Below are 14,786 nucleotides of genomic sequence, written 5' to 3'. Positions count from 1 at the left end.
AAAAAAAACGGAGGGTGAAGGAATGTTGAAGATGATTGAAGATATAGTTTAATACTATTTCCACTAATGTTTTGACTATTTTCAATGGCTGTTCATATAAGGGTTGTGGTTTATTTTTGCTGTGAAATCGACACGAATTAAAGCAGACAACGAAATACATGTTTGATTTAACAATTATACTGCTAGTCCTCAAAATGTAACCATTCATTTAGTGACCAAAGTTACAACAGCACTGAAAAATGTGACTTATGATCAGTTGCTTATGACTGTTGAAGTATCTGGTGGTCATGTGATCAAAATCGAGGTGCTTGGCAACTGTTATGTATTTATGACAGTTGCACTGCCCTGGGGTGATGTGATCACTGCTTGTAACCTCCCAGCCAGCTTTCAACAAGCAAAGTCAGTAGGGGAAGGCAGATTTGGTTAATGACATGATTCACTTAACAAATGCAATGATTTGCTTAACAAATGTGGCAAAAAAGTTATAAAATGGAGAAAACTCACTTAACAACTGACTTGCTTAGCAATGAAATTTTGGGCTCAATTGTGGTAAGTCAAGGACTCCCTTTAGGTTTTTTTCTATACTACAGAATCAGTTATAGTAAAGGTTAAGCTATAAGAATTTCTCCCTTTGAATTTCTTTTCCATATAAAAGGTCAAAAGTAAATTCTGCGCATGAGCTTTATGTATAATGAAATAAACCAGTAAGGTGGAGAATTCTGTTCTGCATTTTAGAACACTTGTATACATATTTCACCTGTCAATTACAAGTAGATTGTAAAAATAGGTATGTCAGACTGATTGAAAGTATAGACTACATTTCTCTTAAAAACATTTAATAAAATTTATTTTAAAAAGAAAGTGTAACCTACGTAGTAATAAATGTGTTTAATAATACTGACACTAAGTTCGCAAAAGAATTTGGATTATTTTAATTAAATATTTCTCTGCTTAAATTTAACTGCTTAATTTATTAAAATATGCTCTTACTTACATGCTATAGAATATAGATGACTTGAATATCATACTGTATATTTAAATAACCAGTATTTACCTATACAAGTAACTGAACCTTTTAAAGGAATTCCTTCAGCTTGTTGACTATGCCGAACATAATACCCATACTATACATACACACACACACACGTACACACATACACACAACCATCTAAGGGTATAAATTAATTAGAATAGTTGTAGTTTGTGATGTGTACCAAGGACCTGTGGGTAGCCAGAAGAACTGAGGCGGAGACAGGAATAAAGGCTAACAAGTTTATTCCCTTAAGTACAAGCTAACACTTCAGAACCGGCTTAGATAGGAACGCGCGCTGCTCGTTTGGACAGCTCCCTATTTATACAGGAGCTGTCAAACGATCAGCCAATCAGCTGTCGAGCGCTTCCCGCTTAAACTTTTAGTCAGCGCAAGCTCAGAACACAACACTCCTCCCCCCTAAGTTCGCGCAGGCGTAGTCTTGTAAATATGCTGGACGCCGCCTGATGCGGCCGGATGCCCTAGGCCCTTCTGCACCGCTTGGAGGCTCTGGTTGTTCGGCCGAGGACTCTGCATCGGAGGACGGCGATCACCCGGGCCGCTGGAGAGCGAAGGACGGTGCTGGCCCACCAAGTAAGTCGCCGCTTCGGGTTGGGGCTCCGGCTGCTTGTTCTTGGCTGGCCTCGTTTCCGTGCCCGGCGTCGGTCGTCGGGCCCGTCAGTGTTGGCAGGTCGGTTGACTGCTGCTGACTCGTTGGTGGTTGGTGCCTGCTCCGCAACTGGTCGCAGTGGCGTTTCCAGACTCTGCCGTCGAGGAGCCTGACCCTGTAGGAGCAGGGCCCGGTCTGGTCAGTTATTATGCCCGGTAGCCACAAGGGATGTCCTACATAATTCCGGGCATACACTGCCTCCCCCTGGACGAAGGATCGGGACCCTCCCCGGGAATCCAATGGCGTCGGAGCGGAATAGGCAGGGTGCAAACGGTCCAGGGTTGTCCGCAACCGCTGTCCCATGAGACGCTCGGCTGGGCTCGTGTTCGTCTCTGGCGAGGGAGTGGAGTGTTGGGCTAGCAAGAAGGCGTCAATTCGTTCCTGCCAGGGAAGGTGGTCTAATTTGGAAAGAGCCTCTTTGACGGAGCGAACAGCGCACTCCGCCAAGCCATTGCTAGCGGGATGGAACGGGGAGGTGAGGGCATGTCGGATGCCCTGGGAAGCAAGGAACGCCTCAAACTTGGTTGCTGTTAGTTGAGGTCCGTTATCGGACACCACCACGTCGGGCAGGCCATGGGTGGCAAAAAGGTGGCGCAGGGTCGCGATTAGCGCGTCTGCTGTAGTGGAGGACATGTGGACGACCTCGACCCATTTTGAGAAGGCGTCAACAGCAATAAAGAGCATACGGACGTGAATGGGGCCTGCAAAGTCAACGTGAATTCAGGACCATGGGGTGAATGGGGGCTCCCACGTGCGCGGCTCCACTTTAGGCGGCAGCGCCTGGGCGCCTTGGCATTGTGGGCAGCCGGCGACATGGTCGGCTATGTCTTGGTCAAGCTTGGGCCACCAAACGTAGCTTCTACCTAGGGCTTTCATCCGGACAATTCCGGGGTGAGCGTGATGCAGCTGTCGCAGGACGGTAGTCCTCAGTGAGGCCGGTACGACTACCCTATGGCCCCACAGTAAACAGCCGCGCTGAACGGATAGCTCCGCCAGGCGTGATTTGAAGGGAAGGTAACCGGGGTCTACGGGGTCTTTCGGCCACCCTCGCTTAACCCAGTCTAGCACCCGGGATATTACCTGATCCCTTGCGGACACGCGGGCGATGTCGGCGGCAGAGAGAGGAAGGTTGAGGTCGTCAATAAGGAAAACAGGTGCGGCGGCAGCAGGATCTTCCAGGGCCTCTGGGAGAGGGCAACGGCTGAGGGCGTCGGCGTGGGCGATCTGCTTCCCCGGTCGGTGGTGTAGCTGGTAGTCGTAGGACGCGAGGAACACAAACCAGCGGGTCATGCGTGGGGAGAGAATCTGAGGGGCTGGGCGATCTCCGGCCAGCAACGCGAGTAGGGGCTTGTGATCGGTGACAATTTGGAATGGGCGGCCGTACAAGTAATGGTGGAACCGGCGCACCCCAGCCACAATGGCAAGAGCCTCTTTATCAATTTGGGCATAGTTACGTTCAGAGGCAGAGAGCGTGCGCGAAAAATAGGCAACTGGCACCTCTGCTCCGCTGGGTAACTGGTGGCAAAGGACAGTGCCCACCCCGTAGGGGGAAGCGTCACAAGCGAGTACGAGAGGCAAGTGCTCGCTGTATTGAACTAGGACATCGTTGGAGACGAGGAAGTGTTTGACAGCTTGGAAAGCGGATGCTTCCCTGCGGCCCCAAACCCAGGGTGCGCCAGAGTCCAGGAGGCGATGGAGCGGTTCTGCCACAGAAGCTTTGTGTGGCAGAAAAACAGCGTAAAAATTAAGGAGGCCTAAAAAGGCCTGTAACTCAGCTCTGTTAGTGGGGGCAGGGGCCTCCACGATGGCTTTGGTCTTGGCAGCCGTGGGGTGGATGCCACTGCCATCAATGAGGAAACCAAGGAATTCTATCTGGGCTACCGCAACCTGGCACTTATCTCTCTTGACCTTCAGTCCCACTTGTTGGAAACGTTGGAGGACTAAGCGCAAACGGGCCATTAGTTCATCCATGGAGGTGGCTGACACGAGGACGTCGTCAAAATAGGGGACGACGCCTCGGAGTCCTTGGAGCAGCCGCTCCATTAAACTCTGGAACAGTCCTGGGGCGATGCTGACCCCAAACTGAAGTCTGCGGCAACGGAAAGCGCCTCTGTGTGTTATAATCGTCTGTGCTTCCGCTGCTTCATCGTCCACCACCAGCTGTTGATAAGCTTGGGCGAGGTCGAGCTTCGCGAAAACAGTTCCCTCGCCCAAGGTGTGCAGCAAGTGCTGGACCACTGGCACCGGGTATGCGTTGGAAGGCAGGGCACGGTTGATGGAGCAGCGGTAGTCAGCGCAAATCCTTACGCTGCCATCTGGCTTGATGGGTAACACAATGGGTGTTTCCCATCTGGCATGGTCCACTGGTTCAAGGATGCCTTGAGCCACTAGTTTTTCCAGCTCGGCATCCACCTTTGGTTTGAGAGCGATGGGAACTCGGCGTGGCTTCAAACGCACCGGCTGCACTGATGGGTCAAGGTTGAAAGACACGGGCGTGCCTGTGTATTTGCCCAGCGAGCCATCGAACACAGTAGGGAATTCGTTGACCAGGCAATCGAGGGCAGATGCGCCGAGGTTGTGGATGCCGCTGATCTGCAGACCGAGGGACTGGAACCAGTCAAGGCCGAGAAGGCTGGGCAACCGGCCTTCGACTATGATGAGGGGTAAGCGGCCGTCAAACCCCTTGAATTGTACTCTGACCTTGCGAGTGCCGATGACTGGAATCAGGTTTCCCTGATAGTCCCGTAACATCAGGTTACAGTTTTGTAATTGGCGTTTTGACAGCTGCGGCACAAGGCGCTTCATTGTGCTCCATGACACAATAGAGGTTGCAGAACCGGTGTCGAGCTCCATCTCGCACGGTTTCCCTTCCACAGTCACGGTTAGCTGTATCTTCTTTTGCAGCTGGTGGCACGAGAGACCCTGGGTAGCATTCCGGAGGATGGCATGGCAATCCATCCTGGCCTTCTTGGGGCCCTCTGTCCGAGTTCGATGTTGTCGAGACCGGTTGGCTTGGGATTCTGGACAGGGCATGGGCTGCGCGGCTCGGCACACCCGAGCGATGTGGCCCTTCCTGCCACACCGCTGGCAGAGGGCTTGCCTGAATCTGCACTCAGCTCTTTCGTGGTTGCCTCCGCAACCACTACATGCAGATTTAGGGTCGCCCTTCCGCCGATGCCAGCTCTTTCTATTCGCCTCCTCAAGGCGGTTAATGCCCTCACCCTGGGTTTCAGACTCGGAATCTTCGCTTTCGGAGTCTGGCAGACCGGTATCTGTGTTAAAGGCATTGGCAGACTGCGCTGCGGTGGCGGACCGGGCCTTTGCAATGGTCGCCAGGGATGCCGCGGCCATTTCGGAAGCCCGAACCTCATCGAAAGCAGTTTGGAATGAAAGATCTGTTTTGGTCAGCAGCCGTTTCTGTAATTTGAGGTCCCTCAGGCCACACACGAGACGGTCGAGGAGGGCCTCATCCAGATCTCGGAACTCGCAGTGAAGAGCGGCCGATCGTAGCGCTGCAACATAGGCGCTGACGGACTCCCCCTCAGCTTGGCTCCGCTGGTGGAACACATGGCGGCGGGCTATCTTGGACGGAAATGGCGCATAATGGCTCGTTAGCTTCGCCATCAGCACGGGCCATGGAACGGCCTTGATGGGCTCAGGAGCTGTGGCGGTGTGGAAAACGTCTGTGCCACAGACGGACAGGAAAAATGCACATTTTCGCTCATCTGTTAGCTCGGTGAGGTCGTGGGCGACCAAAAAACATTCAAACCGAGCCGTGTAAGACTCCCAAGTCTCAGAGCCATAGTTGAATGGTGCGAAGTTTAACGTGGCCATTCCTGTCAGAGCCAGCGACGTCTTGTCGCGGTAGAATTTAAAAAAAGCGCGGTTCTAGTGACTCAGCGAGTGACTTCAGCAGTGAGTGACTTCAGCTTCTTGCACCTCAGTTTGGCGATCCCACCCTCGTCGCCAGTGATGTGTACCAAGGACCTGTGGGTAGCCAGAAGAACTGAGGCGGAGACAGGAATAAAGGCTAACAAGTTTATTCCCTTAAGTACAAGCTAACACTTCAGAACCGGCTTAGATAGGAACGCGCGCTGCTCGTTTGGACAGCTCCCTATTTATACAGGAGCTGTCAAACGATCAGCCAATAAGCTGTCGAGCGCTTCCCGCTTAAACTTTTAGTCAGCGCAAGCTCAGAACACAACAGTTTGTGTTGAGTTCTTCCTAGCAAAAAATTCCTGACATAGATGAGGCATGTTGTTCTCCTGCCTCGTCCTGTAGAGGGCGCTTTTTTAGAGGCTTTTTTAAACAGTTAAGCAGAGTCATCCACGGTGAGGCAGCAACTAGCTCAGCCTGACCTCAGCTCTTGCCTTTTTCCTTTCTTTTTTCTTTTCATGATGACAGGCAAGAGCAGAGTTGAAATCCTCTCTGAAACAGCTGGAAAAGGAGGGAGGAGGAATTCAAACTTCATCCTCCTGGTGTGGGGCTTTGGGCAAAGGCTGGAGGGAAGTGCTCTCCCACCCCAAGTGTAGTTTGATTGCAGGCAGAGCCACGTTGTCTTTTCAAACCTGTAATCAGTGAAGCTGGGCTGGATCCTTCCGGGGCTGGGGAAAAGTATGTGTGCTCCAGTGTGGCTCTTTGACTGGCTTCCTGTCTCCTCCTGTGGTCTCCCTGACTCCCTCCAATCTAACTTTGTGTGTCTGTGTCTGTGTGTGTTTGAGAGGGTGGAGGGAGGGAGAGAGGGAGGAAGGAAGGGAAGGGAGAAGAAAAAGAAAAAAAGAAGGAAATTTATTTCACAAAGGAGAAAAACAAATGCTGTTGCTTTAAATCGGAACTGAGCATGTCTGGCTGTGGAATTCTGGGAGTTGAAGTCCACAAGTCTAAAAATATTTGCGTCAGTGTCTCACCAGCCATAAACCTCATTTCACGTCACTGATTCTATCTATTCAAAAAGACAAAACATTTTATTTGCAAAGGAAATGAACAATGCCTTTTGAAATTGAGACATAGAAATTTTATATACAGGTAGTCCTCGACTTACAACCTTAATTAAGCCCAAAATTTACGTTACTAAATGAAACATTTGTTAAATGATTTTTGTCCCACTTTATGAGCTTTCTTGTTTGTTAAGAGAAACACTGCAGTTGTTAGTAACACGGTTGTTAAGTGAATAGGCTTCCCTATTGACTTTGCTTGTCAGAAGGTTGCAAAAGCAGATCATACGACCCTGGGATACTGCAACCATCATAAATATGTGACCATGAGGATGCTGCAATGGTCATAAATGTAAAAAATGGTCATGTCACTTTTTTCAGTGATGTAACTATGAACAGTCACTAAATAAAACTGTTTAAGTCAAAAACTACTTTTATTTCTTACCTGTACATTTGTCCTCCAAGTGGCTAGAGAAGGGCCTCATCGTATCCATCACATGGACCACTGACATGCTAGAGGTTGTAGTCTAAGATAGCTGGTGAATAAAATCAAACCCAAAAAGAGTAATGTAGTCTCTATGATGCAGATTGTTAAAATATAAAGAATAAAGTATTCAGCCAATGGTAGCACAGTCACTAAATAAAACTTTACGTAAAGGACTACCTTTATTTCTTACCTGTACATTTGTCATATAATTATAGAACTGGAAGGGACTTTGGAGGTCTTCTAGTCCAACCCTTTGATGTGGAGACACTAGAAAGAGTGCAGAGAAGAGCAACAAAGATGATTAGGAGACTGGAGACTGGAGATATTGAAAAGTACTGAGTGGAAGCTTGTTAAAGACAGATCCAACTTAGAACTAAGAAGAAATTTCTGATACGAGAACAATTAATCAATGGGGTAGCTTGCTTCCTGGAGTTGTGGGTGTTCCATCACTGGAGATTTTCAGGAAAAGATTGGACAACCATTTATCTGGGAAAATATAAGATTTCCTGCTTTAATACAATAATACAATAGCAGAGTTGGAAGGGACCTTGGAGGTCTTCTAGTCCAACCCCCTGCCTAGGCAGGAAACCCCATACCGTTTCAAACAAATGCCTATCCAACATCTTCTTAAAGACTTCCAGTGTTGGGGCATTCACAACTTCTGGAGGCAAGCTGTTCCACTCACCTCTGATAAACATATATAAAAATAATAACTTGTCTTGGCAGCCTAGTTACAGTTCATTAATAACTATTCTGGAGTCTATACTGGATGAAAAAAGAAAGATATGTCTGTTAGCAGATCTGGTGGCCAGTCATCAGCCAATAGATTCTAGAATTCAGAAACAATAGACACAACCTCCCCAATGTATTGAATATAAAGAGTTACAGAAACAAAAAAATGACAGGCTATGTTGTCAAGTATCCCCCCTCCCCCCCTGTGATACTAACTTGTCTGGCTGCTGCTGTCTAGCACTTTCCTGAGTCTTTGCCTTTATGACAAGATTCAAAATGTCTGCAGTCTCTTGCTACTTATACTTTTTCAAATAACGGGGCAGTGGTGGGATTCAGTTAGTTTGCACTTATTTGGGAGAACCGGTTAACTTTCTAAGCAATTTGGAGAACCGGTTGTTGGAAGAAATCTTATTTTGGTTTTTTCCACTTTACAGGGCTAATCCTGTAAGGAAGGCAGGAAGGAAACATTGTGATGTTGTTTCTAGCCTAACTTTTATTGCCCTGCTTACAGAAACTGCCTCTCTGGTTAACCCTTATTACAGTATAACAGCTAAGATGAAGCGCCCATCAACCTGATTGAAATTGAGTTGGCCATGCCCACAAGATCACATGACCACCAAGCCATGCCTACCCAGCTGGTCATTAGGGCAGAGAACAGGATGTTAAATTATTTGAATCTCACCACTGTAATGGGGGTATACATCAGAAGTGGTGTATACATTCAACAGGTTCTGACCAGTTCTGGAGAACCGGTAGTGGAAATTTCGAATAGTTCGGAGAACCAGTAAATACCACCTCTGACTGGCCCTACCCCCATCTATTCTCTGCCTCCCAAGTCCCAGCTGATTGGGAGGGAATGGGAATTTTACAGTATCCTTCCCCTGCAGTGGAGAGGGAATGGAGATTTTACAGTATCCTTCCCCTGCCATGCCCACCAAGCCATGCCACGCCCACTCAGCCACTCCCACAGAACCAGTAGTAAAAAGTTTTGAATCCCACCACTGGTATACATAACACAATATCTTGATTCTATGACTCAGCTTGTCAGTGGTTTGATTACAGGTTAGATAGTTGACTGCTAAAAATATCTTGTGATAACCTAAGCTGGCTGGGTGAGCTTGGGCCAGTCATTCTCTCTCAGCCCAACTCACCTCATAGGGTTGTTGTGAGGAAAATAGGAGGTGGAAGGAATATCATATATATTCTACACTTTGAATTATTTATAAAAATAACAAAGGTGGGATAAAAATCAAATCAAAAACTAAAATGACATTTATATTAAATGTGTAAATACCAGTATTCCTCAAATTATGATTGTAATGGAATTGCCCAAGTTGTAAGTTGTGATGGTCATGAAGTGGATGATCACATTTTATGATATTTTTAGTGGTGATCCAAAGTGATTAAATGATTGCCATCATGCTTAAGCAAATCCATTGTTCAATATGGAATTTTTTTACTAAAAAAATTGGAAGTAAATGCCATTTTTCAAGAAAAAAATTCTAAATCACAGTCACGTGACTGTGGGACAATGCAAACAGCAATAAATGCAGGCCAGTTGCCAAGCTTCCAAAATGTGGTTACAAAGCAGCAGGTCCTAAGTCAAGTACCGGTAAAAAAAAGTGAATTACAACATTATATTTACTTTTCTACTTTCTTCACCTCTAATGGTGGCATTAAAACTTGGCAAATTGCCTAACACTTTATACATTTTTTAAAGAACTATTGTAAAATATTATATTTCTTTCAGTGACTTCGCCAGTTTTCACTGTATTTGGCCTATTGAGTCAATTGAACACGAATTTGGGCAAACTCTGAGAGATAGTGAAGGACAGGCGGGGGGGGGGAGATGACACACTGTGGTTCCTTGGTTGCGAAGAGTCAGACATGACCTAGCGAATGAACTACAACAATTGACTCATTCAATTACAGTGATAATAATCATGTGAAAACTTAATAAAGCTAATTCCATTTGTGCAGCAATAATTATTCCTCTGTCCTCTCAGCTAAAGAGCTTTACATTATTTGTTTCTCCAGTAAAATGTCTGCACACTTATTTGCACCATTAACCATTATTATGCAGAATGAGGAATGTTTCACACTATTATTCCTTACATGATAATGCTTTATAATATTAATACAGGGAATATCTCAAAAGCAGAAAACAGTTAAAGACTAGCAATACAAAGCAATTTATTGGAAATATGGCTTAAAATCCAGAATTGCAATTCCTTTATTTGCACAATTCACCTGCAACATTTGCCAGCCCTTTTTGAAACTGAAATATTTCTCATTTTCCAAGCCAGTTTCCCTACATTACACTATGAAGGTAAATAAAACAGATTATCTTGGGGATGGAGAATGTATAGGCAAACCATCCATCTCCCTCTATGCATTGCATATGGAGTCAAAGGAAGCTACTTTATATAAATAACTTTAGAAAGCAGATGTATAGCTACAATAGTTAAATAATGGATTGATGTATAGTGTAAGTGGGCATGAAATGTACTAAATTAATACTAGTCTAACTGAAGGGGGTCTATTTGTCACTAAGCAACCTGGAAGAGGAAATAGGTGATGAAAATAGGTATAATTTGCTTTGTGCTGGTTTCATGCTTTCATTTGTTTTTAGAGTTAGCAAAAATATTTAATATGCTACATGTTGCAGACTATCTATTTGTTTTCATCATTCCATGTATCTCATCTTTATATCAAAAATGAGATATAAATGAAAGACTAAATCAATCCATTAGGAATCATTAAATATTATTGGCAGTCTGCTAAAAGGGGTTTTCCATTCCCTCTATCAAAGAAAAACAAACCAATTATTTAAGCTATAGGTAGATTAAAATTTCTTGTACCCAATCATGGGCAAATTATGAAGATTTCACTGCACAAGAAAAATAAGCTCGTAATGCAAATGTGTGCCACTTTTCTTAGATTGAAAGCTGCATTTGGTTTTCAATTATATAATAAGGATTTCATTCTAAAGTATGTATACTATGACTAGGACTAAAACTAAATTTAATTTGATTTCGCTTACATTTAACTAAAATTTATAATTTTATATATTGGTAGAAATAGTGTCTTTCAAGCTTTGAAAGATCTTTCTTTTTCTCCTTCTCTGCCTTGTCTATCTCCTCCTCCTCCTCTCCCCATCTCCCTGCCTCCTCCCTCTCCTCCTCCTCCTCCATAAAAGTTATAACATACATCTTGTTCATGTTGAAGTGGACAGAGGAACATAAGCATCTACTTTTAAGTCATCCAAAATAAAATTAGCATGCAAAATAACATTTATCCCCAAAGTAGCCACTATTATGACCACAGCATCTGTAGTTTTCTGTACTTTTGCACAGTATCTTATGAACCTTTTTGGTATATGCAATGCTTTATTCATAATTAAAATGAATAACTAAAATACATGTAATGCTTTATTTAGGCATTTCTAGGATTAATGGATGGTGAACATTGATGAAATCATATAACTATCTTCAAGAAGCTGAGAATATCTGTGATTTAGCAGGTCTGGAATGTAACATCCCAATGTTTGTCTCTATTTACTCATTTTAATCCTGGATAATACAAAATGGAAACAGATAAAAAGACTTATAATAAAATTTATTATGCATTGCAGCAGAGGAAGGTTTTTCATAAAAGATTAAATGCAACTTTTAGTAACTGGGAGAGGGACCACCAGGGGTGGGTTTCTCGCCCCGTTCCAACCGGTTCGGTTGGAACGAGGCCGGCGGCGTCCTTGCGCATGCGCGTGATGCATGCGTGCAAGCGCATGCCACGTGCATGCGTACTAGCGTCTGTGCGATGCTCCAGCTGCTCCTGGAGGATCATGCAGGTGCTGTATGTGTCCTGCGCATGCGTGGAAGCGCAGAATTCAGCAAAAACCGGGTAAGGAGCGGGCGCGCGCGGGCGTGCGGGCGCAAGGGGGGCCTTCGCTGTTCCCGGAAGTTACTTACTTCCGGGTTTGGCGACCAACCGGATCGCGGGGACCGCCGCAAACCAGTTGAAACTCACCCCTGGAGACCACCTACCTTTTGGCAACTGAACAAGATAATACAGGTAGTCCTCACATAGCAACTGGTTTAGTGATCTTTGAAGTTGCAATAATGCTAAAAAACAACAATTTAGCAACCAGTTTCTGCTCATTTTCACTTGCTTGTTTACCTTACACCGAGATGTCCTCAAAGAGAAAAAGAAAGAGCCCAAATCTGCTTTCGAAAATAACAAAAAGCAAAGGAAAAATAAATCATAAGCACAGTTGCAGTCGCATGATTTTCACTTAGCAACCACTTTGCTTAATGACCAAGTTGCTAATACCCATTGTAGTTGTTTAACAAGGATTAATTGCAATTTTCTTCGGTAATAGAAACAAAAAATCAGCAGTACAAGTGCAAACAAACTGGATTATTATCAACTTTACAAGATAAGACAAGAAGTATGACCACATGAGCTAATTTTAATTTATTGTAAGATTATATCTGATATCTGATATAATCTGATAGTCTGAATCTGATAGTATATGTTGGATTGGGTAATGGATAGGCACACACAGGCTTAACGGTAACAACAGCTCTTTATTAAGTGCAACAAGTGAGAACAATCCAGCGAAGGTTGAGTCTGACAGCAGCCCTTTTATAGGGAGCAGTCAGACCCTTCGACCAATAGGATTAAACCTCTGTTCCCGCCGGAACAGAGGACCTTGGTGGAAACCACTGTAATTAGAACTAATATCTAACACCCCTCCCCTCTTGGTTGGAACAATCCTACTTGTAACGTAGTCATGCTTTGGGGTAGCTCTGCCTGACTTGCACAGTTCAGTAGGAAGGATTTCCTTGGACAGGTCGGACAGACCTGTTTGCTCCGCAGCTCTGCTTGGTGGAAGCTCCTGGAAACTTTCACAGGACACGGCTGGAGCTTCTAGAGCCGGTTCGTTCAGAGCTTCCTGCGGGCCTGCAACATAACCAGATAAGTTTCCCGGTACTCTCGGGCTTGAGCTGGCCGTGGAAGGAGTGAGTGTTTGCTTTGTTTGAGTAGGGCTTTGGCTAACTCATGCAGGAGTTACCTCTGGTTGTCTAAGAGTGGAGTTGGAGAGGTGGCCACAGAGTTGGTCAATATGCCTTCTCCAGTTCCTACTGTCCTGAAGCTCTAAGAGGTACGAGCGAGGGCCAGTATGCCTATCACTGTGGCAGGAATCCACAGAGTTCCCCTGGAAGGTCTCAAATTGCATGACCGTGAATTGGGGCCCGTTGTCCGAGACCAAGATGTCGGGCAGGCCGTGCGTGGAGAAAAGTCTCCGTAGCACCTTGATGACGCTTCTGCCGTAGTGGAGGTCATCAGGACTACCTCTAACCATTTTGAATAGGCATCCACAACTACGAGAAATGTCTGGCCATGAACTGGGCCAGCAAAGTCAATGTGCACCCTAGACCATGGTGCTTGAGGTCACTCCCACTCCTTAGCGGGCACTTCTGGAGGAGCTGGTCTGGACTCCTGGCACGGTGTGTAAGTGGCCACCCATTCTTTGATCTCCCTATCCATGTTAGACCACCACATGTAACTCCTAGCCAAAGACTTCATCCTGACAATTCCAGGATGCCCTACATGTAAAGCCTCTAATACTGTAATGCACAGTTTGAGTGGAACAACTACCCGGTCCCCCCACAGTAAACAGCCATTTACGACCGATAACTCATCACGTTGGCAAAATACATTTTGAAATCAACCCCAACAGGTCCCTTGGGCCAACCCCTCCACACCCAGTTCAAAATTTGCTTGATGGTGGAGTCCTCTGCAGAGTGACGGGCAATGTCACTGGACGAGACAGGCCCAGTCTCAAGGCAGTCAATGAGGAGGACTGGTGTCTCGGGGGTAGGGTCAGCGAGAAGGTCAGGCAGCGGGCAGTGGCTCAACACATCAGCGTGCCCCAAAGTGGAGCCTGGTTGGTGGATGAGGCGGTAGGAGTAGGCAGCTAGGAAGATTGTCCACCTGGTCATCCACAGTGATAATGACACTGGGGTAGGTCTGTCCCCAGCAAGTAAGCCCAACAATGGCTTGTGGTCAGTAACCAGTTCGAAGTCCAGGCTGTATAGGTACTCATGGAACCTCTTTACTCCGGCCACTCCAGCCAAAGCCTCACAGTCCATCTGGCTGTAGTTCCGCTCTGCAGCAGACAAGGTCCTGGAGTAGAATGCAATAGGGGCTTCAGTTCTGTTGTGCATGCGGTGGCTGAGGACGGTGCCGACACCGAACGGGGAAGCATCGCAGGTCAGCACCAACGGCAGGATCTGGCTGTATTGGACTAGGAAGGAGTCCGCCGACAGAAGACGTTTTACTGTGGCAAATGCGGCAGCCTCGGTTCTGCCCCAGGACCACTTTGTGTTCTTAGCCAGGAGATGGTGTAATGGCTCAGCAACGGTGGCTTTCTGTTTCAGAGAGACACTGTAGAAATTAAGGAGCCCGAGGAATGCCTGCAACTCGGTTTGATTGAGAGTTGTAGGAGCGTCCTGAATAGCTTTAATTTTTTGTGTAGTCGGGTGAATCCCAGAACCATCAATTAGGTACCCTAGGAATTCAACCCTTGGCATATTAATTTGGCATTTCTCTTTTTTGAGACGGAGGCCTTTGTCTCTAATTTGAGCCAAAACTGTTAGTACTTGTTTTAAAAGTTCCGCCTCGTTTGCAGCCGATACCAAAATGTCGTCGAAATAGGGGACGACTCCTGGAATCCCCTGCAAAAGCCGTTCCATGACGCTTTGGAACAGTCCAGGGCCAATACTAATGCTGAATTGCAGGCGGTGACATTTGAATGCACCCCTGTGCATCACAATGGTTTGGGCCTCCGCCGTAGCCCCATCTACAGGCAATTGTTGGTATGCCTGCGCCATGTCCAATTTTGCGAAGATTTTTCCTGGGCCTAGT

The 14,786-nt window shown here is 46.1% G+C and overlaps 1 protein-coding gene across 1 annotated transcript; it reads right to left on the bottom strand.

Moving 5' to 3' along the window:
- Window positions 1–2,420: 2,420 nt before the first annotated feature.
- Window positions 2,421–5,534, bottom strand: LOC116505569 (uncharacterized protein K02A2.6-like). The gene is made up of 2 exons (XM_032212869.1): window positions 3,472–5,534; window positions 2,421–3,351 (listed from the first exon to the last, which is right to left on the bottom strand). Exons 1-2 carry the CDS (start codon window positions 5,532–5,534, stop codon window positions 2,421–2,423), a joined length of 2,994 nt encoding a protein of 997 aa, XP_032068760.1.
- Window positions 5,535–14,786: the final 9,252 nt, after the last annotated feature.

Source organism: Thamnophis elegans, chromosome 1, assembly GCF_009769535.1.
Source record: "Thamnophis elegans isolate rThaEle1 chromosome 1, rThaEle1.pri, whole genome shotgun sequence".
Taxonomy (NCBI): domain Eukaryota; kingdom Metazoa; phylum Chordata; class Lepidosauria; order Squamata; family Colubridae; genus Thamnophis; species Thamnophis elegans.
Note: the sequence above shows the minus strand (reverse complement) of the source record. Positions and strands in the feature narration are given on the sequence as shown.

Coding starts and splice junctions, on each gene's coding strand:
- LOC116505569 (XM_032212869.1), bottom strand. CDS start 5,534: ATGGCCACGTTAAACTTCGCACCATTCAACTATGGCTCTGAGACTTGG. Junction 3,352..3,471: donor GCCCCCACTAACAGAGCTGA/GTTACAGGCCTT, acceptor TTGGGGCCGCAG/GGAAGCATCCGCTTTCCAAG.